The sequence below is a fragment of the Heptranchias perlo genome, chromosome 5 (genome assembly GCF_035084215.1).
Source record: "Heptranchias perlo isolate sHepPer1 chromosome 5, sHepPer1.hap1, whole genome shotgun sequence".
NCBI lineage: Eukaryota > Metazoa > Chordata > Chondrichthyes > Hexanchiformes > Hexanchidae > Heptranchias > Heptranchias perlo.
The window spans coordinates 56,401,519-56,425,881 of record NC_090329.1 but is presented as its reverse complement, the minus strand read 5'-3'; the positions used below and the strand labels follow the sequence as shown (position 1 = coordinate 56,425,881).

Sequence of the window (24,363 nt, the reverse complement as noted above, 5' to 3'; positions counted from 1 at the left end):
GTTCGGGATCTCCGCTTCTTCCTTGATCAACAACCCAACCAGTCTCCATTCAATATCACCCTCCAGTGCCTGGCTGAACTTGATTTCACCTTAACTCCACTCAGTTCCAAAGAGAGGTCCAAAACATCACAACCTATCCACCATAAAATGCTGTTCAATTTCACTCTGTGCATTTGATGGGGAGAGTGGCAGCTCTGTATTAGTGGTCTGTGCATCAAGTTAGCAGTTTTATTCTGTATGGGGTGCAAATTCTGCAACTTCTTTTCACTGAAATAAGAGAACAATTGACAAAATCTGATATTTTATCCTAAAGGGATAAAAGTTCGCTAACAATGCCATAGGGTTGAATTTCCTGTGTATATTATTTTTAGCATGCTGGTTAATGCTGCCTTGTCAAATTTTACGAAAATCATCAACCCAATTAAAATAAGCAGCTTTGTTAAAATAACACACAAAGGAATCTAAGGCAAATGAGTTAACCTGTGCACTAAAAATAGCACAAAAGAATTTGAAGCAACATATCAATTATTGTAAATTTTAAACAGGCCTATGAAAGAGTGAGGAGAAAAGACTTCAGAATTTTTTTTTACAAAGTTGCAGAAATGTGAAAATTAATGAAAATCTGTGTGAAATAATCTTTATACAGAAATGGAAAAAAATGTAATATTTACCAGTTCTACTTTTTCCTTTAAACAGAAACGGAGAGAGCGAGAAATACAACAGCAGATGCTGCTACGAGATGAGGAGACAATGGAACTGAGAGACACGTACACCTCGCTCCAGCAAGAAGTAGAAATTAAAACCAAAAAGCTGAAAAAGGTGAGAAAAAAAGTAAGAAATGACTTAATACTTTACCTATTATTCTGTCCTTTTTTTTAATTAAATGTTATTGATTGACAATAAAAAGTCAAAATTAAAGGCTCTTTATTTGAATGCATGGAGCATTTGTAACAAGATTGATGAATTAATAGAGATAAATGGATTTGACCTAATAGCCATTACAGAGACATGGTTGCAAAACGACCAAGGTTGGGAACTAAATATTCCAGGGGTACATGACGTTTAGAAAAGACAGGCACAGTGGAAAAGGAGGGGGTGTAACCCGAATAATAAAGGATAATACAAGGACAGTAGTGGGAAAGGATCTTGGCTCGGAGGATCAGGAAGTAGAATCAGTATGGGCGGAGATAAGAAATAATGAGGGGCAGAAAACACTGGTGGGAGTAGTTAATAGGCTTCCTAATTGTAGCTATACCATAGGACAGTAGGAGCTTGCAACAAAGGTAATGCAGTAATCATTGGGAGACTTCAATCTGCATATAGACTGGGCAAGTCAAATTGGCAAAGGTAGTTTGGAAGATGAGTTCATAGAATATATTCAAGATGGTTTCCTAGAGCAAATACATCATGGAACCAACAGGGAACAGGCTATCTTCGATTTTGTATTGTGTCATGAGATAGGGTTAATTAGTAATCCCACAGTAAAAGAACTTCTGGGGAAGAGTGATCATAATTTGATAGAATTTCACATTGAGTTTGAAAGTAATGCACTTAAGTCAGAAATTAGAGTCTTAAACTTAAATAAAGCCAATTACATAGGGATGAAGGGCAAGTTGTCAAAGGTAGATTGGGAAATTAAATTAAAGGGTTTGACAGTTGAAAAGCAATGGCAAACATTTAAAGAAATATTTCAATATTCTCAACAAGTATACATTCCACTAAGAAATGAAAACTCCATGGAAAAAGTGATCCACTCGTGGCTAACTAAAGAAATTAAGGAGAGTCTTTGATTGAAAGAAGAGGCCTATAACGTTGCCAAGAAGAGTAATTAGCCTGGGGATTGGGAAAGTTTTAGAAACCAACAAAACATGACCAAATAATTGATTTTAAAAAAGGAGAAAATAGAATATGAAAGTAAACTAGCAAGAAATATAAAATCGGATTGTCAGAGCTTCTACAAGTATGTAAAAAGGAAGAGAGTAGCAAAAGTAAACATTGGTCCCTTAGAGGCTGAGACAGGAGAAATTATAATGGAGAATCAGGAAATGGCGGATGCGTTAAACAAATATTTTGTATCTATCTTCGCAGTAGAAGACACAAAAAGCATACCAAAACAGTAGGGAACCAAGGGGTAAATGAGAATGAGGAACTTAAAACATTTAGGGCAGCATTTTAGCACCCGCCAGCGGGTGCGTTCCTGGCGGGGGGCCCCGAAAATCGGGAAATCCCGGAGCGGGACCGGAGCCCGCCTTGAACCCGCGCACTTCCGGGTTCCCCGCTGACGCGCCGGCGTGCGCGCGCAGCCCCCGCTGGTGGGAATCCCGCAGGCAATTAAAGCCAGCGGGGTTCCACTTGACGCTATTTATTTTGCTTGTTCAGGTCATTTACTGACCTGATTAAGGGATTCTGTGCAGAGGGGTGGGATTTTAGAGCAAACTGGGACTGTTTCCCACACTGGGGGAAACACTCCCAGTTCAAATGGACGTGTTGCAGCTGTCAGCCTGTGGCAGCTGCAAAGGTCCATTTGACAGGTGCGGGGGGGAGGGACCCTCACCCATTGCAGGAGGCCACTCTGTTACTTGGGACAAAGTTTGGCCTCCACCACCCTCCTCCTGACAATCAAAGTCACCAACTTGCACACTTACCCCGGGGTCCAGAGAAATGTACCTACCTTGCGGACCCCCTCAGATGTACATCTTCCGGATGGGGGCCGCCATAGCTGCAGTCATGACGACCTCGGAGGGCGAACAGCATCACCAGCCTCGCCGTCCACCTCTGACACGTGGAGCTCCACAATACAGTGCTGTGACACATCCACCTGCACAGCAGGAGGGAGGGCAACCGCAGAGAGAGATGCATTGCAGAGGGCACTACCCTCGCCACAGGGTCCACAGACCAAGGCTCAGCTTCCTGGACCTCTCTGAGCAGCAGTGCACACGGAGGCTCAGAGTCACTCGACATGTAGTCGTGGACATCTGCAGCCTCCTTCATGCCGAGCTGCTCCTGGCTGGCCCGAGCACCATCTTCTTACCTGTCGCTGTCAAAGTCACCACTGCCCTCAACAATCTCTCCTCCGCATCCTTCCAGGGTGCCACTGAGGACATCGCCGACGTCTCTGTCGTCTGTACAAAAGAGCCCTGCAAATACACCTACACCCACTCTGCAGTGACACAATGGGTGGCATCAGTTGTGGGTCTTCATAGTGATCCTCAGGAGAGGGCATTATTGCACAAACCAGACAAGATTCGCGAAGACATGGCAGTAGTGGTGCCAATATAGTATGTAATGTGAGTTGGTCAGAAATTCAATATAAGTAACAACCATGACAAACCCTCAAACACCCTTGTGCATCCCCTTCATGCTCATGACACGTTTGCCTTATGCTGCCTACTGCACATATGTGATGCATGCCCTGTGGCTGCACCACAGGTAGTGGCAGGTTGAGTGAGGCTGGCCGTGAAAGAGATGCACGAGAGGGTGAGTATGAGATAGAGCCATGAGATTGTATGAGGATTGGGTTGAGTGGTAGTGGCGGGATGAGTACTGGCGAGGTAAGTAGGTGCAGGTAAGATGAGGGTGAGGTTTGAGTGGGTATGAAGGGTGATGTGACAGAGTAGTGTTGGCAGTGCAGAAGGAGATGTGGGGTGGGGGCGGTGATGTGGCAGACGGAGTGTAGGGGAATGAGTAAGTGTACTCACTTGGGCTGACCTACTGAGGTCATTGGAGCGCCTCCTGCACTGTATGCAGGTGGGCGATATGTTGGTGGTGCAGGCGACCTCCTCTGCCACCTCGAGCCAGGCCTTCGTGGCGGCAGAGGCAGGCCGCTTCCTCCCGCCCACCGGGGGGGGGGAGATCTCTGTCCTCCCCCTCCTCCTCACCCCATGTATTGATACCTGGAGTGAGGCATCATTAGACTGGGAGCAGCCTTTCCCCTGGGCTGCTCCATGCTGTAATTTTTTCTGTTTGTTGCAGCATCTGTCAGTGGAGGACTGCCCCTTTAAATAGAGCTCCTCCAGCTGACAGATCTTACTGCGCATGCGCAGCCCGCCCGACGCGCAGATCAGCAGTGGGGAACCCGGAGGAGAAGGTGAATGGATCCAATTATGCTACGATCGTGCAGGTGGCTGACTCATTTCGCCGGGCGCGTTACCCACGCGCCCGATAGCCCCCCCGCCGAGAACCCGCAGCCCTGCGAACATCGGGCCCTTAATATCACTGGAGAAAAAGTACTGGACAAACTAATGGGACTAAAAGCCGGCAAATCCCATGGACCTGATGGCTTACATCCTAGGGTTTTAAAAGAGGTGGCTGCAGAGATAGTGGATGCATTGATTGTGACCTTCCAAAATTCTCGAGATTCTGCAACGGTCTCAGTGGATTGGAAGGTAGCAAATGTTACCCCGCTATTCAAGAAGGGAGGGAGAGAGAAAACAGGGAACTTTCGGCCAGTTAGCCTGACATCAGTCATAGGAAAGATGCTGGAATCCATTACTAAGGAAGTGGTAACAGGGCACTTAAAACATCATATGATTATTAGACAGAGTCAACATGGTTTTATGAAAGGGAAATCATATTTGACAAGTCTATTAGAGTTTTTTGAGGATGTAACTAGCAGGGTAGATAAAGGGGAACCAGCAGATGTAGTATATTTTGATTTTCAAAAGGCATTCGAGAAGGCGCCACATAAAAGTTTGTTGCACAAGGTAAGGGCTCATGGGGTTGGGGTAATATATTGTGGAATGAGGATTGGATAAAGGACAGAAAACAGAGGGTAGAGATAAACGGGTCATTTTCAGGTTGGCAGGCTGTAACAAGTGGGGTACCGCAAGAATCAGTGCTTGGACCTCAGCTATTTACAATCTACATCAATGACTTGGATGAAGGGACTGAGTGTAATGTATCCGAGTTTGCTGACGATACAAAGCTGGGTGGGAAAGTCAGCTGTGAGGAGGAGACAGAGTCTGCAAAGGGATATAGACAGATTAAGTGAGTGGGCAAGAAGGTGGCAGATGGAGAATAATGTGGGGAAATGTGAGGTTATTCACTTTGGTAGGAAGAATAGAAAAACAGAATATTTTTTAAATGGTGAGAAACTGTTAAATGTTGGTATTCAGAGAATACAAGATACACGAAACACAAAAAGTTAGCATGCAGGAACAGCAGGCAGTGAGGGAAGCAAATGGCTTATTTGCCTTCATTGCAAGGGGTTTGGAGTACTAGAGTAAAGAAGTTTTAGTACAGTTGCTTAGGGCTTTAGTGAGACTTAACCTGGAGTACTGTGTACAGTTTTGGTCTCCTTTTCTAAGGAACGATATGCTTGCCTTCGAGGCAGTGCAACAAAAGTTCACGAGATTAATTTCTGGGATGAGAGGGTTGTCCTAATGAAGAGAGGTTGAGTAGAACGGGCCTATACTGTCTGGAGTTTAGAAGATTGCGAGGTGATCTCATTGAAACATATAAGATTATTGGGGGGCTTGACAAGGTAGATGCAGAGAGATTGTTTCCCTTGGCTAGAGTCAAGAACTTGCATAATCACAGGATACGGGGTTCGCCATTCAAGACTGAGATGAGGAGGAATTCCTTCACTCTGAGGGTTGTGAATCTTTGGAATTCTCGACCCCAGAGGGCTGTGGATGCTCGGTCATTGAATATATTCAAGGCTGAGATGGATAGATTTTTGGACTCAAGGGGAATCAAGCGGGAAAGTGGAGTTGAGGTCTAAGGTCAGCCATGATCTTATTGAATGGCGGAGCAGGCTCGAGGGGCCGTGTGGCCTACTCCTGCTCCTATTTCTTATGTTCTTATGTTTTGTACTGTATTGAAAGTAATAGTGTGAAGGAGTTACAGCCTCCCTCGTTAGTTATACTTACAAAATTAACCTGAAGAACTGTAACACTCAATAATCCCTACCTCCTTCCACTAACTAATGGGGAATATATATCTAAGAAGGACATCTCTCCTGTGGCATTGCTCATCAGTTCTGGCCAGAAATGGTTGGCCTTTGTGGGCAGGGAGCAGAGCTGGAGGACACAAATGAGGCCCACCTGGACCAGGAGCATAACAGTTGGGCAGATGTGGAGCCAGAGCATGTTGGCCATGTGTGCTGGAAACTTTGTAATATGAGCTCGAATAGTTTGTTACAGTACTGGCGCATCACTTGCCACTGAGACTGTGCATGCGTAGAGGCCCAAAAAATATTGGCAGGAAAATCAGACTTAGCAAAGCATACTCCAGGAAAGAAGAAAAGCTCAAGACATGGACAATTTGATCAGTAATTTGGAAGACTTTTTCGTAATTGTCTAAGGTTTTATGTGTTTGTTATATTACAGACTTTTTTTAGTATTATTTCCTTGGGTAACTAACAAAGGAAAATGGTGATTAAAGATATTTACAAAAAATATTTTGAGCTGGTTCTCCATCCCTTTACTGGTTACTCCCCTTGAGCTGGTTCTCCATCCTCCAACCCCACCAGCGAACAAATGTTATCTGTTTTTAATATAATGGGTCATTTGCTGGCTTTCTCTGCCTTCCGGATGTTTCTGCCCCTGTTTGTTTTTTTGTTGAATGTGTATTCGGGGGTTCTGCAGGTGACACCTCTCTGTCTGAACACGGTGATTGCCTTGGCAACGGGCAGTTGCAGGGGCATTCTGTAAACACCATGTATTGTTCTATATGTATAAATGCGTAGGCTTCGAGGAGCTCCTGAACATTTACCTGAGGAAGGAGGAAGCCTCCGGAAGCTTGTGAATTTAAAATAAAATTGCTGGACTATAACTTGGTGTTGTAAAATTGTTTACAACCTTTACTAGCTGTTATTGGTAACTTTATATTTATCCTCCATTGGCAGGCTTCTTACCTGATTCCCTCACAGTCCAGTAATATTTCAGGCAATCTGTATTATTCAGTTAACAGCGATTTATTGTTTTTTATGATATTTGAGTCAATCATGCATGTGTGACACAAGTCCTGATTTTACACGACTCTGCGGTTGGTGCAGAGCCTCACTATTGGTGAGTGCAGATCACAGAATCAGGCACACATGCCAGTGTACCACATTTTGTGGTGAAGAAAATTGCCAAGTTTATCAAATCTGCTCTACTGGTCAGCATCAGCCTCATTAAACCTATCAAAATGAATTAAACGTCTCCCATGCTGGATTGAGCAACTTTTTCACTTCTTCCCCACTGTAGCTCAGTTTTTTTTTATTCGTTCGTGGGATGTGGGCGTCACTGGCAAGGCCAGCATTTATTGCCCATTCCCTAATTGCCCTTGAGAAGGTGATGGTGGCAAGGCTTTGGGGAGTCAGGAGGTGAGTCACTCACCACAGAATACCCAGCCTCTGACCTGCTCTTGTAGTCACAGTATTTATATGGCTGGTCCAGTTAAGTTTCTGGTCATGGTGACCCCCAGGAAGTTGGTGGGGGATTCGGCGATGGTAATGCCGTTGAATGTCAAGGGGAGGTGGTTAGACTCTCTCTTGTTGGAGATGGTCATTGCCTGGCACTTGTCTATCGTGAATGTTACTTACCACTTAACAGCACAAGCCTGGATGTTGTCCAGGTCGTGCTGCATGCGGGCACGGACTGCTTCATTATCTGAGGGGTTGCGAATGGAACTGAACACTGTGCAATCATCAGCGAACATACCCATTTCTGACCTTATGATGGAGGGAAGGTCATTGATGAAGCAGCTGAAGATGGTTGGGCCTAGGACACTGCCCTGAAGAACACCAGCAGCAATGTCCGAGGGCTGAGATGATTGGCCTCCAACAACCACTACCATCTTCCTTTGTGATAGGTATGACACCAGCCGCTGGAGAGTTTTCCCCCTAATTCCCATTGACTTCAATTTTACGAGGGCTCCTTGGTGCCACACTCGGTCAAATACTGCCTTGATGTCAAGGGCAGTCACTCTCACCTCACCTCTGGAATTCAGCTCTTTTGTCCATGTTTGGACCAAGGCTGTAATGAGGTCTGGAGCCGAGTGGTCCTGGTGGAACCCAAACTGAGCATCGGTGAGCAGGTTATTGGTGAGTAAGTGCCGCTTGATAGCACTGTTGACGACACCTTCCATCACTTTGCTGATGATTGAGAGTAGACTGATGGGGCGGTAATTGGCCGGATTGGATTTGTCCTGCTTTTTGTGGACAGGACATACCTGGGCAATTTTCCACATTGTCGGGTACATGCCAGTATTGTAGCTGAACTGGAACAGCTTGGCCAGAGGCGCGGCTAGTTCTGGAGCACAAGTCTTCAGCGCTACAGCCGGGATGTTGTCGGGTCCCATAGCCTTTGCTGTATCCCGTGCACTCAGCCGTTTCTTGATATCACGTGGAGTGAATCGAATTGGCTGAAGACTGGCTTCTGTGATGGTGGGGATATCGGGAGGAGGCCGAGATGGATCATCCACTCGGCGCTTCTGGCTGAAGATGGTTGCAAACGCTTCAGCCTTATCTTTTGCACTCACATGCTGGACTCCGCCATCATTGAGGATGGGGATGTTTACAGAGCCTCCTCCTCCCGTTAGTTGTTTAATTGTCCACCACTATTCATGACTGGATGTGGCAAGACTGCAGAGCTTTGATGTGCCTTTGTAACATGGCCACAGCAGCATCTGAATGTCCAGGTTTGAAGGACTTGATTCCTTAAAGGTGGGTAGCACTATTTATTGTTGGTTCCAAATTTAGAATTTTTTTGGCTTATTATGTGGACAGGATGGGAATTCCTTTGGCAGTTGCAATGACACACCTATATTTGGAGGAGAAGGAGAAGTACTTGAGGGGAGAAGAAAGGCAGGTGTGCCAATGCCTCACACATTACTTACCCAGGGCCCATATTTACTGGCCCAGGCAGTCCTTCCTAGGCATGTAAGAGTAGACCTGTCTTCAGCGTCTGCACTTCACAAAGAAGCCTGACATGTAGCGCTGCCGTCACCTAAAGATGGACCGTTAGACAAATTGTCGGAAAAGGTGGTCTCAGCATGAATACTTTGCAGATGTTCATTATGTGCAAAATAGAATTATATAGATAGATAAATATATTTACCTGTACATCACATTCGTTTTGAGGACATTCTGAGAAAGGTGCAACTTTTCCACCTGTAAAGACCTCTCTGTATATCAACCAGTAGTTTACTTGAATTATTATCCATTAGTTGGAGACCAGAGCTTGAGCACAGAGGTTGGGGGAAAAAGAGAGAGGAAGTGTTAACAGTGAGAACATTCAGCTGGGAATTTGGTGAGTGTGGGAATTAGATGCAAAGGGGGAAGGGGGTGTTAAGTGATTTAAACCAAAGAACTATAGACTAAGACTGAGCAGAGCATAAAGGGAGCCATACAAAGGGAGGAATCAAAATAAGGCAAGGAGGAGCGCCGAGGGTAAGTCAATAAGTATTTTGTTCATTGGTTAGTGTATTCAGTGGTTATTGGGGATAAAAGGAGCAGAGGCCCAAGAGCAGAACCAGCGACTGAGAGCAAAGCACATAAAGCTGAGACCAACTCAAACACAGGCAGAAGTTTGAAAGAGTAACATCAGAGGACACCAGGTTGGTGACTGGGTGAGTGACACATTTCTTTTCTGTCTAAGCTGGGGGAGTGGTTTAAACTCTGAAGCTATAACTTAGTGATACTTCATTAAATTAATAATTTGAACTCGATAAATTAATTTAAAAATAAACCAAGTGAATTAATTACATAAAACCTTTAAGTAAATAAATAAAACAAGGTTTGGTAGAGATGGCAGTGCAGGTGGTGTGCCGTAACTGCAGCTTGTGGGAGTTTGTGGAGAGCAGCGTGATCCCAGGCAACCAGATGTGCAGTAAGTGTCTGCAATTCAAGGAACTTCAGCTCAGAGTTGTTGAGCTGGAGTCCGAGGTGCAGACATTGCGCTGTATCAGGGAGGGGGGAGAGTTACCTGGTTACTTTGAGCCAGGAGGCAGTCACACCCCTTAGGTTAGGTAGTGGCTTAGATTTGGTCAATGGTCAGGGACAGGAGGATGTGATTGTGAGTCAGGCAGGTAAGGGGACCCCAGATGCAATGGGGGTGAAGGAGCCTCAGCCTTTGACCGTGTCCAACAGGTACAAGGTACTTGTTACCTGTTTGAATGAGAACAAAGACTGCCCGGGGGATGGGCAAATTGACCACGACACTGTGGTAAAGGAGGTCATTCATGTGGGGGGGGGTGAAAAGGAATGTGGTAGTGTTAAGGGATAGTATAGTCAGGGGGATCGATACTGTTCTCTGCAGCCACAACCAGGAGTCCTGAAGGCTGTGTTGCCTGCCCAGTGCCAGGGTTAAGGACGACATCTTGTGGCTGGAGAAGAACTTGAAGCAGGAGGGAGTGATCTAGTTGTCTGGTCCACATAGGGACCAACGACATGGGTGGAACTCAGAATGAGGTTCTGCTGAGAGAGTTTGAGAAGCTCGGGTCCAAATTAAAGAGCAGAACCTCAAATGTAATAATCTGTGAATTACTACCCGAGCAAATTGGTGTCGGGACAAACAGATTAGATAGTTAAATGCATGGCTGAAAGAGCGGTTTGGGAAGCAGGGGTTTCAATTCATGGGGCACTGGCACCAGTACTGGGGAAAGAAGGAGCTGTTGGGATGGGCTCCACTTAAACCTGGCTGGCACCAGTGTCCTGTGAATCAAGTAACAAGGGCGGTAGATCGAGCTTTAGACTAATAAGAAGGGGGAAGGGCTCAGGTCAGGGTAAATTTATTAGCCAAAAGAGAAAAGTCAAGGCTGTCGAACAGAGTCACTATTTGGGTAAAAACAAGCAGTGTGTGCCAGAAAGGGACTGAGAGTTTAACAAAGGCAATAGGGCGTTAGTGACTCAGGTCACATCAGGGAAAAATAATAACAAGTTAAAATTAAAGGTGCTATATCTGAATGCACGAAGCATTTGTAACAAGGTAGATTAATAAATGGCACAAGTAGAGATAAATGGGTTTGATGATATAGCCATTACTGAGACGTGGTTGCAGGGTGACCAAGGTTGGAACTAAATGTTCCAGGGTACTTTACTTTTAGAAAAGATAGGCAAAATGGAAAAGGAAGGGGGTAGTCCTGATAATAAAGGATGAGATAAAGGCAGTAGTGAGAAGGAATCTTAGCCCCACCCGTACTGATTCTACATCCTGATTTTCTGAGCTAAGAAATAACAAGGGGCAGAAAACACTGGTGGGAGTAGTTTATAGGCCCCCTAACAGTAGTTATAGTGTTGGACAGAGTATAAATCAGGAAATGAGCATGTAGCAAGGGTAATGCAATAACGGTATGGGACTTTAATCTTCATATTGACTGGGTAAACCAAATTGGCAAAAGTAGTTTGGAGGACGAGTGCATGGAATGCATTCGAGACAGTTTTCGAGAACAATATGTCGAGGAACCAACTAGGGAACAGGTTAATTTAGATCTAGTATTGTGTAATGAGACAGGGTTAATTAGTAATCCTATATTTAAGGATCCTCTGAGGCAGAGTGATTGTAATGAGATAGAATTTCGTATTGAGCGTGAGAGTGATGTAGTTAAGTCTGAAACTAGGGTCTTAAATTTGAACAAAGCCAAATACTTAGGTACGAGGGGCGAGTTGGCAAAGGTAGAGTGGGAAATTCGATTAAAAGATATGACGGTAGATAAGAAATGGCGAACATTTAAAGAAATAATTCTTGATTTCCTTGAGGAATAAAAACTCCACGGGATAAATGATCCAACTGTGGCTAACTAGAGATGTTAAGGCTAGGATTAGCTTAAAACAAGAGGCTTATAATGTTGCCAAAAAGAGTGGTAAGGCTGAGGATTGGGAGGGTTTTAGAAATCAGCAAAGAATGACCAAGAAATTGATAGAGGGAGAAAATTGAATATGAGAGCAAACTAGCAAGAAATATAAAAAGAAATTGTAAGAGCCTCAAAGTATGTAAAAAGGAAGAAAGTAGCAAAAGTTTATGTGGGTCCATTTCGAGGCAGAGACAGGAGAAACTATAATGGGGAATAAGAAAATGGCAGAGAAGTTAAACAAATATTTTGTATCTGTCTTCACGGTAGAAGGCCCAAAAAACATACTGGAATTTGTGGGGAACCAACCGTCTGATCAGAGTGAGGAACTTAAAGCAATTAAGATTAGTAAAGAATAAGTACTGGAGAAATTAGCAGGCTAAAAGCCGACAAATCCCCTGGACCTGATGGCCTACATCCTAGGGTTCTAAAAGAGGTGGCTGCAGAGATAGTGGTTGCATTGGTTTTGACCCTCCGGAATTCCCTCAGTTCTAGAATGGTCCCCGTGAAGGTAGCAAATGTAACCCCACTATTCAAGGATGGAGGGAGGAAGAAAACAGAGAATTATAGGCAAGTTAGTCTGACATCAGTAGTCGGGAAAATGCTAGAATCTATTATTAAGGATGTAGTAACAGGGCTCTTAAATCATAACATGATTAGGCAGAGTCAGCACGGTTTTATGAAAGGGAAATCGTGTTTAACAAATCTATTAGAAATTTTCATGGGTGTAACTAGCAGGGTAGAAAGGGGAACCAGTGGATGTAGTAGATTTGGATTTTCAAAAGGCATTCGATAAGGTGCCACACAAGAGGTTGCTTTCTGTCCGTTAACCAATCCTCAATCCACGCTAATATATTACCCCCAGTCCCATGAGTCCTAATCTTGTGTAACAGAGAGTAGGAATAAACGGGTCATTCTCAAGTTGGCAGGTTGTAACAAGTGGGGTGCCACAAGGATCGGTGCTTGGACCTCAGCTGTTTGCAATCAATATCAATGACTTAGATGAGGGGACCAAGTGTAATGTATCCAAGTTTGCTGATGATACAAAGCTCGGTGGGCAAGTAAGCTGTGAGGAGGATGCAAAGAGGCTGCAAAAGGATATGGACAGATTAAGTGAGTGGGTGAGAAGGTGGTGGGTGGAGTATAATGTGGGGAAATGTGAAATTGTCCACTTTGGTGGGAAGAATAGAAAAGCACAATATTCTTTAAAAGGTGAGAGACTAGTAAATGTTGGTATGCAGAGGGATTTGGGTGTCCTTATACAGGAATCAGAGAAAGTTAACATGAAGGTACAGCAAGCAATCAGGAAGGCAAATGGTATATTAGCCTTTCATTGCAAGGAGGTTGGAGTATAAGAGTAAGGAAGTCTTGCTGCAAATGTATGGGGCTCTGGTGAGACCACACCTGGAGGACTGTGTTCAGTTTTGCTCTCCTGACCGAGGGAAAGATAAACTTGCTTTGGAGGCGGTGCAGCGAAGGTTAACGAGATTGATTCCTGGGATGAGAGAGTTGTCCTATGAGGAGAGATTGAGTAGTATGGGCCTATACTCTCTGGAGTTTAGAAGAATGAGGTGACCTTATTGAAACGTATAAAATTCTTAGAGAGCATGACCGGATAGATGCTGAGATGCTGTTTCCCCTGGCTGGAGAGTCTAGAACTAGGGAGCATAGTCTCAGGATAAGGGGTTGGCTGTTTAGGACCAAAATGAGGAGGAATTTCTTCATTGAGGGTTGTGAATCTTTGGAATTCTCCAATCCAGATGTCTGTGGATGCTCAGTCATTGAGTATATTCAAGACTGAGATTGATGCTATTTGGACACAAGGGGAATCCAGGGATATGGGGATCGGGCAGGAAAGTGGAGCTGAGTTCGAAGATTGGCCATGATCTTATTGAATGGGGGAGCAGGCTCGAGGAGCCGTATGGCTTACTCGTGCTTCTACTTCTTCGGAAGTCCAAATATAGTATTCTTTTGGGGATTGACACAATATTTTATCACTTAATAGAGAAGATTCCTGGGTGTGCACCCAGATGCACTGGATCGCCTGACCACACGCCCAGGAAAGTCACCCCTTATATCGCCTTAGTGACAGCTATCATTCAGGGAAAAGTCCATGGATTTCCCACAGTTCAAATTGCATCTAGCTATTAGTCCAAATCATGGACCAATAACATTAAAAATTAGTGATTTTAAGATAATGAAATGAAAGATATGGATGCTGGACTCAAAAGAGGCAAATTCAGTGAGCAAAGAAGGGGTTTGGCCCAAATTAACTGGACAGAAAAATAAGTGAACAGGCCATCAGATCAGCACTGAGAAATCTTCAAATAATCGACATGGGAGAGCACAAAATAAATATTTTCCGACAAGGGCGAACAAAGAATAATGCTCCATGGATAAATAGAGGTTAAAACTTAAAAGGGAGGCATATGGTAAAATTAGGGCTAACAGTACTAAAGATAATCATGGGAAATAGAGTAAGTGTAGAAGGTAAGTGAAAAGGGAGATTTGAAGGGCTAAAAGAGAATATGAAAAACGTGAGCAGATACTATAAAAGGAGAATATAGGTGTACTCGGGGAGGATATTTAACAATTGTTAGAAAAAATGTTGAAAAGGAATTGTCAGAACTTGAGTCATTTGGCCCTGATTGCACCTTAGTTTAAAGAAGTCAGACAGGCGATACCAGATAGCCACGATTTTTCAGTTCTCAAGTATGCAAAATGCATTGTGGGACTGGAAAGTAGCCATAATTTAAGATGAAATTAGTGAGCATTTGGAAATACATGGTTTGTCAAGGACAGATTTATTCAAGACAAAACAAGTTTGACAAATTTAATAGAGTTTTGTGAAGAAGTGACTGATCTGATAGATGAAGAGAATGCAGTAGATATAGTATCATAGTAGGTGCAGCCCAGGAGGAGGCCATTTGGCCCATCATGCCTGTGGCGGCTCTTTAAAAGAGCTATCCAAATAGTCCCACTCCCTTGCTCTTTCCCCATAGCCATGTAAATTTTTTCCCTTCAAGTATTTATCCAATACCCTTTAGAAAGTTACCATTGAATCTGCTTCCACCACCCTTTCAGGCAGTGCATTCGAGATCCTTGCAACTCGCTGCATTAAAAAAATGTTTCCTCATGTCACCTCCTGGCTCTTTTGCCAATACCTTAAATCTGTACATGAATTTTCAGAAGCAGTTCAATAAGGTGTCACTCAAGAGGCTTGATACAAAAATTCAGGTAAATGGTATAGAAGGAGATGTAGCAGCATGGAAAGCAAGTTGGTTGATAGGAAACAAAAATTAGGGTAAGTGAATGTTCCTCGGATTGGAGAAGGTTTCAAAGTGGTGTTGGACAGGCGCCAGTGCTGGGTCCATTTTTGCCCTCGGTATGGACCGACGATTTGGACTTGGGCAGAGAGAGCACAATCTCGAAATTTGCTCACTGCACAAAAGTCGAAGGTTTGGCAAACAGCGAGGAGAGCGGTAAAACATTTCAGAAAGACCGGTTAGAGAAGTGGGCTGACAAGTAGCAGATAAATGTGGATAACTGTGAAGCAATACATTTTGGGAGGAAAGGCAATGAATGGGTGTACGCACTTAATGGAAAGACACTGAACGGTGTTGATGAACAGAGATACCGGGGGGTTCGAATACATAGTTCCCGAAGAGGGTGAATGCATGGAGCTAAAGCCATTTAAAATGCCAACAGCATTTTGTGCTTTAGAAATTGAAGTATAGCGTACAAAAGTAAAGGAGAAATGGTGAATTTGTACGAAGCATTGGTTCGGCCACAGATGGAACATTGTGTGCAGTTTTCAGAGCCCCATTCTAAAAAGAACATAAAAGTCATAGAGATCAGATTCACCAAGTTGATGCTGGGATTGGGAAATAATGACCCCGATATTTGCAGGGAGGCGGCAGGGGTGGTCGTGGCCGGGAAATGTGGTTACATGGCGGTCCTGCCAAATTTAACAGCAGGACCTCACTTGAATTGTTTCTTTTCTGTTTCCCAGCCAGCAGCCAGCCAGATTCAGAGGATGGCTGGCTGTAGGGCGGGAAGGCCTGCGCTGGAAGGCCACAACCCGGGAGAGGAGGAAGGGAAGGAGAGATCGCGAGTTGGGGGTGGGGAGTTGAAAAGATTGCAGGTCGGGAGGGGACATCGCGGGTTGTGGGGAGATCGCGGGGTGGTGGGTGCTGAACACATCGTGGGAATGGGGGGCAGCTGATCGCAGGGAGGGCGGTCGATCCCGGCAGGTTTGCTTGGGGGTCAGGGGAAGGGCTCCTGCTCTTCCTGGCCCACAAGCAGTGCTGGAAAGGCAATTACCTGCTGGATCTGGCCTTTCTCGCCTCCCTTCAGCTGCTGGGTTTCCTGAACCCTGGGAAATCCGGCCCGCAGCCGTTAAATGTAAAAGTCTGTTAAAATTTGAGGCATGCAGCCTCTTTAACGTATTTAAATAACTGACCCGCCTCTCGAGAACGGATTAGTCACCCGTCCTCCAACCTGCCTCCATTAAAACTGGAAGTGGGCGCGTTCGAGGCTGGTTGGGGTCAGGTTTCAGATTTTGAAAATTTTAACTTACCCCTGCCCCCACCTCTCCCCCACCAACCCCAACCCCCCACCTCCATATGTCATGCCTGTTGTGGGGGGATAAAATTCTCCCTGATAATTTTGATGTGAATTGAGTGACTGGAAACAGTTCCCTTGGAACAGAGAAGGATGAGAAGATAATAAGGAGAAAAGTTAGGAGAAATGTCATTATGCAGCAGGTTGTTGGAAGTTGGAATGCTTTGTCACAGGGAGTTGTTGAGGCAGAGACCATTGTATCCTTTGTGGGGAAAATTGGATCAATATTTGAAGCAGAGGAAAATACAGGGCTTTGGGACAAAGCAGGGTTGTCAGATTAGTTTTGGATTGCTCTAACAAAGAGCTGACAGACACGATGTGCCAAATGGTTCTCTGAAGCACTTCCAAAATATCATGGCACAAAAATAGCTTACATTCTTTGCCTCTTGCTGTGTGATCTGGGTTGTGGGGGTCTCCCCTCATGGAAATAGCCGAAGGTTTCAACTCTTATCACCAACTGTAATGGAAAGATTGGACTGCCTCTACCCAGCCCTGATAATACATGCTGCCATTAAACATTACTGAAGAGTGGGAAAGCATGTGTGATATTCTGATCTGCTGGAGAAAGTGAAGTCTAAAATCAAGCCTATTAAAGGCCTTCTCAGCATCCAATGAAAGAAAGGTGGTGGGACGTTGATTATACTGCAAGTTTCCCAAGGTTATCGGCAGAACATCGGTCCTTCACATGGTCATTGTATATTTGTGGTAGTACGCTTCAGCTGTAACCTTACAATCGACATTCAGCAATGAGATGGGCCTATAACTTATAGAATCATAGAAATTTACAGCCCAGAAGGAGGCCATTTGGCTCATCTGTGCCAGCTGAAAATGAGCCACCCAGCCGAATCCCACTTTCCAGCTCTTGGTCCGTAGCCTTGTAGGTTACAGCACTTCAAGTGCACATCCAGGTACTTTTTAAATGCGATGAGGGTTTCTGCCTCCACCATCTGTTTCTGCCTCCACCATCTGTTCAGGCAGTGAGTTCCAGACTCCCACCACCCTCTGGGTGAAAACATTTCTCCTCAATTCCCCTCCAATCCTTCTACCAATTACTTTAAATCTATGCCCCCTGGTTATTGACCTCTCTGCTAAGGGAAATAGGTCCTTCCTATCCACTCTATCTAGGCCCCTCATGATTTTATACACCTCAATTAAATCTCTCCTCAGCCTCCTCTGTTCCAAGGAAAACAATCCCAGCCTGTCCAATTTTTCCTCATAGCTAAAATTCTGCAGTCCTGGCAACATCCTTGCATATCTCTTCTGTACCCTCTCTAGTGCAATCACATCTTTCCTGTAATGTGGTGACCTGAACTGTAAGCAGTACTCAAGCTGTGGCCTAACTAGTGTTTTATACAGTTGTCGCATAACCTCCCTCTTATATTCTATGCCTCGGCTAATAAAGGAAAGTTTCCCGTATGCCTTTTTAATCACCTTATTTACATGTCCTGAAACCTTCAGGGATCTGTGGACGCGCACTCCAAGGTCCCTCACTTCCTCTACACCTCTCCGTATGCCCCCATTTATTGTGTACTCCCTTGCTTCGTTTGCCCTCCCCAAATGCATTACCTCACTTCTCTGGATTGAATTCCATTTGCCACTTTTCTGCCCACCTGACCAGTCCATTGATATCTTCCTGCAGTCTACAGCTTTCCTCCTTACTATCAACCACACGGCCAACTTTTGTATCATAAGCAAACTTCTTAATCATGGCCCCGACATTTAAGTATAAATCATTGATAGATACCACAAAAAGTAAGGGATCTAGTACTGAGCCCTGCAGAACCCCACTGGAAACAGCCTTCCAGTCACAAAAACACCCGTCGACCATTACCCTTCGCTTCCTGCCACTGAACCAATTCTGGATCCGACTTGCCACTTTCCCTTGGATCCCATGAGCTTTTACTTTTTTGACCAGTCTGCCATGTGGAACCTTGTCAAAAGCCTTGCTAAAATCCATGCAGACTACGTCAAATGCACTACCCTCATCGACCCTCCTTGTTACCGCCTCAAAAAGAATTCAATCAAGTTCGTCAGACACGACCTTCCCTTAACACATCCACGCTGACTGTCCTTGATTAATCCATGCTGATGATTAATGATGATTAATACTGTCCCTCAGAACTTTTTCCAATAATTTGCCCACCACCAAGGTTAGGCTGACTGGACTGCAATTACTCTGCCTATTTCTTTCTCCTTTTTAAACAACGATACAATGTTAGCAGTCCTCCGGCACCACACCTGTAGCCAGAGAGGATTGGAAAATGATGGTCAGAGCCTCCGCTATTTCCTCCACAGCCTGGGATACATTTCATCCAGGCCTGCCGATTTATCTACTTTTAAAGATGCTAAACCCATTAATACTTCCCCTCTCACTATTTATCCCATCCAATATTTCATCCTCCTCCTCCTCCACTACCCTGTCTGCTTCGTCCCGCTCTTTTGTGAAGACAGAGGCAAAGTATTCATTAAGAACCATACCCACTTCTTCCGCCTCCACATACAGGTTACCCTTTTGGTCTCCAATAGGCCCTACTCTTTCCTTCGTTATCCTCTTGCTCTTTATGTATTTGTAAAACATAAATATTGGGTTTTCCTTGAATTTACTTGCCAATATTTTTTCATGCCCTCTCTTTGCTTTCCTAATTTCGTCTTCAATTTCACCCCAGCACTTTCTATACTCTAGGCTTTCTGTAGTATTGACCTCTCTGTATCTGACACAAACTTCCCTTTTTTGCCTTATCCTACCCTGTATGCTCCATGACCTCTAGAGGGCTCTACATTTGGGAGTCCAACCCTTTTTTTCTTTGTGGGAACATATTTGCTGTGAACCTTCACTATCTCCCCCTTGAATACCTCCCATTGGTCTGACACTGATTTACCTTCAACTGGCTGTTTCCAATCTACCTTTGCTGAATGAATCTCTCCTTAGTAAAATTGACCTTTCTCCAATTGAGAACTTTTACTCCTAGTCTATCTTTGTCTTTTTCCAGAATTATGCTAAATCTAATGTAATTATGATCACTACCATCAAAATGGTCTCCTACTGATACTCCTTCCACCTGCCCAGCTTCATTCCCTAAAACTAAATCCAGAACTGCCCCCTCTTGTTGGGCTTGCTACATACTGGCTAAAAAAGTTCTCCTGAATGCATTTGAAGAATTCTGTGCCCTCTATACCTTTTACACTGATAATATCCCAGTTAACATTAGGGGAGTTGAAATCCCCTACTATTACTGCACTATTGTTTTTGCACTTCTCAGAAATGTGACTACATATTTGCTCTTATATCTCCCTCTGACTGTTTGGGGATCCATAGTACACTTCCAGCAGTGTGACGACCCCTTTTTTGTTCTTCAGTTCAACCCACATGGCCTCATTTGATGATCTTTTGAACACATCATCTGTTCTCATAGCTGTAATTGTTTCTTTAACCCATATTGTGACCCCTCCCCCTCTTTTTTAATTCCCCTCTCTATCTCCTCTGAAAACCCTGTAACCAGGAATGTTGAGCTGCCATTCCTGCACCTCTTCTAAGTCATGTTTCAGCAATAGCTATGATATCATAATTCCACGTGTCTCTGTGTGCTAAGTTCATCTGCCTTATTCACTAGACTCCTTGAATTCAAGTATGTACCATAAAGTACTGCCAAACAATGGGATTCCCTCCCATTAACCTAATTTCTTATTGGCTTACACTTTATGAACAACCTGCAATATCTCTCCAGGACTCTCCCCACACCTTCCAGCTCACTACTCCTTCTGAAATTTATTTGCTAATAACCACTTGCCTGGCCTGGACTCCACTGATGAGACCAGGTACGCTCCTGTGGGTGCAACTACATTTCCACTCTTGTGTTGTACTGGCTCCCGAGTGAGGATCAGGATCGGGAACTTCGGCAGAGGGAGTCCCCGCCCCTGACCCTGTCCTTACCTGTCATTGCATTGGAAGGGGCAAAGGAAATTCCCAAAACAGCGGAGATTAACTGGCTCTCCACCATATTGCTAGGGTTTCTACCAGTCTCCCACTGGAGTTATGGCAGGCGACCAATTGAACCCCCACAGAATTTCAGGGCCACAGGCTTCGACAGCTTCCAGTCCCTACATCACCTCAATACTGCACTGAAGTGTTAGCCTGACTCAAGAGACAAGAATGCTACCATTGAGCCAAGGCTGACACCTAAACTCCAATTGTGGTCTTAAGGTTTTACGTAGACTTGCTGTTAGAACATAAGAACATAAGAAATAGGAGCAGGAGTAGGCCGCTTGGCCCCTCGAGCCTGCTCCACCATTCAATCAGATCATGGCTGATCTTCAACCCCAATTCCACTTTCCCGCCCGATCCCCATATCCCTTGATTCCCTTAGAGTCCAAAAATCTATCCATTTCCGCCTTGAGCATATTCAATGCCTCAGCATCCACAGCTCTCTGGGGTAGAGAATTCTAAAGATTCACAACCCTCTGCATGAAGAAATTCCTCCGCTTCTCAGTCTTGAATGGCCGACTCTGTATCCTGCGATTATGCTCCCTAGTTCTAGACTCTCCAGCCAGGGGAAACAATCTCTCAGCCTCTACCCCAGCAAGCCCCCTCATAATCTTACGTTTCAATGAGATCACCTCTCATTCTTCTAGACTCCAGAGGCCCATCTACTCAACCTCTCTTCATAAGACAACCCTCTCATCCCAGGAATTAATCTAGTGAACCTTCGTTGCACCGCCTCTAAGGCAAGTATATCCTTCCTGAGATAAGGAGACCAAAACTGTACACAGTACTCCAGGTGAGGTCTCATCAATGCCCTGTACAACTCTAGTAAAATTGCCTTACTCTTGTACTCCAACCCCTTGCAATAAAGGCCAACATGCCATTTGCCTTCCTAGTTGCTTGCTGTACCTGCATAGCAACTTTTTGTGTTCCTTGTGCAAGGACACACCCATGTCTCTCTCAACACCAACGTTTAATAGTTTCTCACCATTTAAAAAAAAATTCTGTTTTTCTATTCTTCCTACCAAAGTGAATAACCTCACATTTCCCCACATTATACTTCATCTGCCACCTTCTTGCCTACTCACTTAACCTGTCTATAACCCTTTGCAGACACTTTGTGTCCTCCTCACAGCTTACTATCCCTTACTTTTATCAAACACCTTTTAAAAGTCCATATGCACAACATCAACCGCACTATCATCAACCCTCTCTGTTACTTCATCAAACAGCTCAATCAAGTTAGTCCAGCATGATTTGCCTTTAGCAAATCTGTGCTGGCTGTCATTTATTAACCTATATTTTTCTAAGGTCTGAACTTTTATATTCTTTACCTTTTCCCATAAAAGCCAGTATTCCATTTGCTTTTTTATGGCCTTATTCACTTGAGGAGTAGCTTTTAATATCTTGTGAATTGAACTCTTAAATCCTTCTGCTCTTCCACATCACCCAGCTTTCCCCATTCAAAATATAATTAATATTTAGTTTGCTTACCAAAACGTGCGACCTGGCATATACTGATATTGAATTCCATCTGCTATCTTTTTTGCCCATTCTACCATCTTATCAATGTTCCCTTGGAGCTTCCTTTGGTCCTCAAAATTATTTACTAGAAGAAGGGGTAAGCAAAAAAGAAAAAAAACGCCTGTGCTGTGGCTGTCAGCAGCAGCACTGCATCTGTTAAGTGTAAACAATTTTACAACACCAAGTTATAGTCCAACGATTTTATTTGAAATCTACAAGCTTTCGGAGGCTTCCTCCTTCCTCAGGTAAATGTCCTGAGGAAGGAGGAAGCCTCCGAAAGCTTGTAGATTTCAAATAAAATCGTTGGACTATAACTTGGTGTTGTAAAATTGTTTACAATTGTCAACCCCAGTCCATCACCGGCATCTCCACATCTCTGTTAAGTGTGGTTGAGCTTCTACCAGGAGTCCACACAGATCTAGAATAAACATATTACACCAGAGAATGTCACCTAGTGCCATTCTTTCATTTATTCAAAACAACAGGAGTCCAGTCAAGCAGGGACTGCTGCTGTGTCCAACACAGATGGAATATCATCTGTCTATAGCATATTCTAATTCGAGTAAAGACATGCCGTGCCAACTGCTGGCTACTGCAAAATAAAAAGAGCAAGCAATGTACTGATAGAAATTAGAGAAGATTATCAAGGTGGAATGGTGCTTTGGTGTGTTGCAGTATCAAGGTTCAGTGCCATAGTTTTGGTCTCCAAATCTGCTGAGTTCCTGTTTTTAGCTGCAGTGTGGGTGAGAAAATGCTGAGTCGGAGGGAGAAGGAAGAAAATCAGTGAATCAGTTTTCCCCACGCCTCACTCCTGCAAACACAGATCAGGCTCAGAATAGCACTGGTGGGGATGTGAGTGCAAATCATCCATCCTCTCGGCTGCAGAGCAAGTGTGAAAGTTAGAACGTTACCATGGGAGCAAACTTGCAATCTGAAGCTCTGCCCTTAGAAATTGAGTGGGGGGGAAAAAAGACACTTGAGCCTTTTCAATATTGAGCTTTAAAAGTGAGTGTCAGGATCAATGTCAAGCTCATCGCCATTCAAGAGATGGATCTGGCAGATATTCTGTAAAGTTGCTTTGACTTCAGCTAAGTAGAGAATGTCTCCTCTCAGGGAGGTATGTGTTGTAGGGTGTTTTGGGGTTGTTCTCACCCTATTGATCGGTGCAGATATCTGGTCCCCGGTCCAGCCAAGGAACACTTATACCTCATGGATCGGGGGTTCAGTAAAACGGGACTTATGCTAACGCACCCGGTGATGGATCACATAGCCGAATACCACAGAGAACACGTAAACTCGGTGTTTGAATTGAATTGGAATGTTGGTTTTATTATACCATCAACATTAAGAAAATAACAATAAAAACGGTCCGACACAGTACATTGAGTTACACACACCCATGACAGTACTTTACCCCGCTAAACTGAGGTTGGTGGGGACGCTGGAGACACCTATCTCTCTCTCTCTCACACACACACACACACACACACACACACACACGTATGGTCTAGGCTCACCAATCCTGTGCACTGGCAGGTCTGGCTGACCGGTTCTCTCTCGGAGGGTTTGTTGGTTTCGCTGGAAGCTGCTCTCCTCCCTGGAGAGCTCGGGTGGAAAAAAAAAGAGCGAGCAGGAACTAAGAAAGACAGAGAGAGAGAGAGCTGGAAAAGAGTCAAGAGCTAAGAAGCAAGAGAGCAAGAACCAGAGACAGCAAACAAGAGATCAAAAGCAGGAGAGTGAACAAGAGAGGGGGCGGGGTTTGAGCTTCCACTTATATACCCCTCTCTTACAATAGTTTTCATCATTAAATGAGGCACTTCCATTTGTGTTTAAACAGTTCCTACAAAGTCCTTAAGAGTCCTTGTTGGCTTTTGATGGTCTCTCATCATGTTGCAATTGCTTCTCTCGATGGGCCATTGTTCTTCGAATTCATTCTGATTGTCGAGCACTTGCCACACAAGGCTCCCTTTTCATCCCACGTCCTAGGTGTCGATTGGTTTTGCATCAGAACCGAGGCATGGCTCCGCCATGTCTGGAGCAGTTGCCTCTCTCAATGGCCTACTGCCTCTCTAATTAGTGCTGATCGTTGACCATCTGCTGAAGGTTTTGCATTAAAACAGACATGTCTGAAGCAGTAATTCTCCCACATTCCACTGTGTGTGTTGTTGATTCGTCTGGTGACCTCTCACCTATCCTTCCATCTTAGGATTTTGGTCAATGGCCAAAGTTTTACATACTCAGGGAAAAGGTGGAATTCCCAGAATTCTTAGTGTACACGCGCGCACACACACACACACACACACACACACACACACACGACCGATAGTGATCAACACCAGCAACACTGATTGGCCTCAGGGGCCACTGACGCCAATCATAATTCTCCAACTGCAGCCCCAGCTGAAATCAGCTAACTCAGCACAGACTGGGGATGATCCCTGGGGATGTGCCTGATCTATATG

The 24,363-nt window shown here is 44.5% G+C and overlaps 1 protein-coding gene across 3 annotated transcripts in view; it reads left to right on the top strand.

The window, feature by feature from the left end:
- The window catches only part of LOC137321769 (kinesin-like protein KIF3C), a 190,276-nt gene that overhangs the window by 126,052 nt on the left and 39,861 nt on the right, over positions 1 to 24,363 (top strand). For 2 of the 3 annotated variants that reach the window (XM_067984424.1, XM_067984425.1), the window contains one exon: positions 697 to 831. In XM_067984424.1, the coding sequence (XP_067840525.1) occupies positions 697 to 831 (135 nt within the window). The remainder of the gene's footprint in view (positions 1 to 696; positions 832 to 24,363) is intronic. The other variant, XM_067984426.1, reaches the window with a different exon arrangement.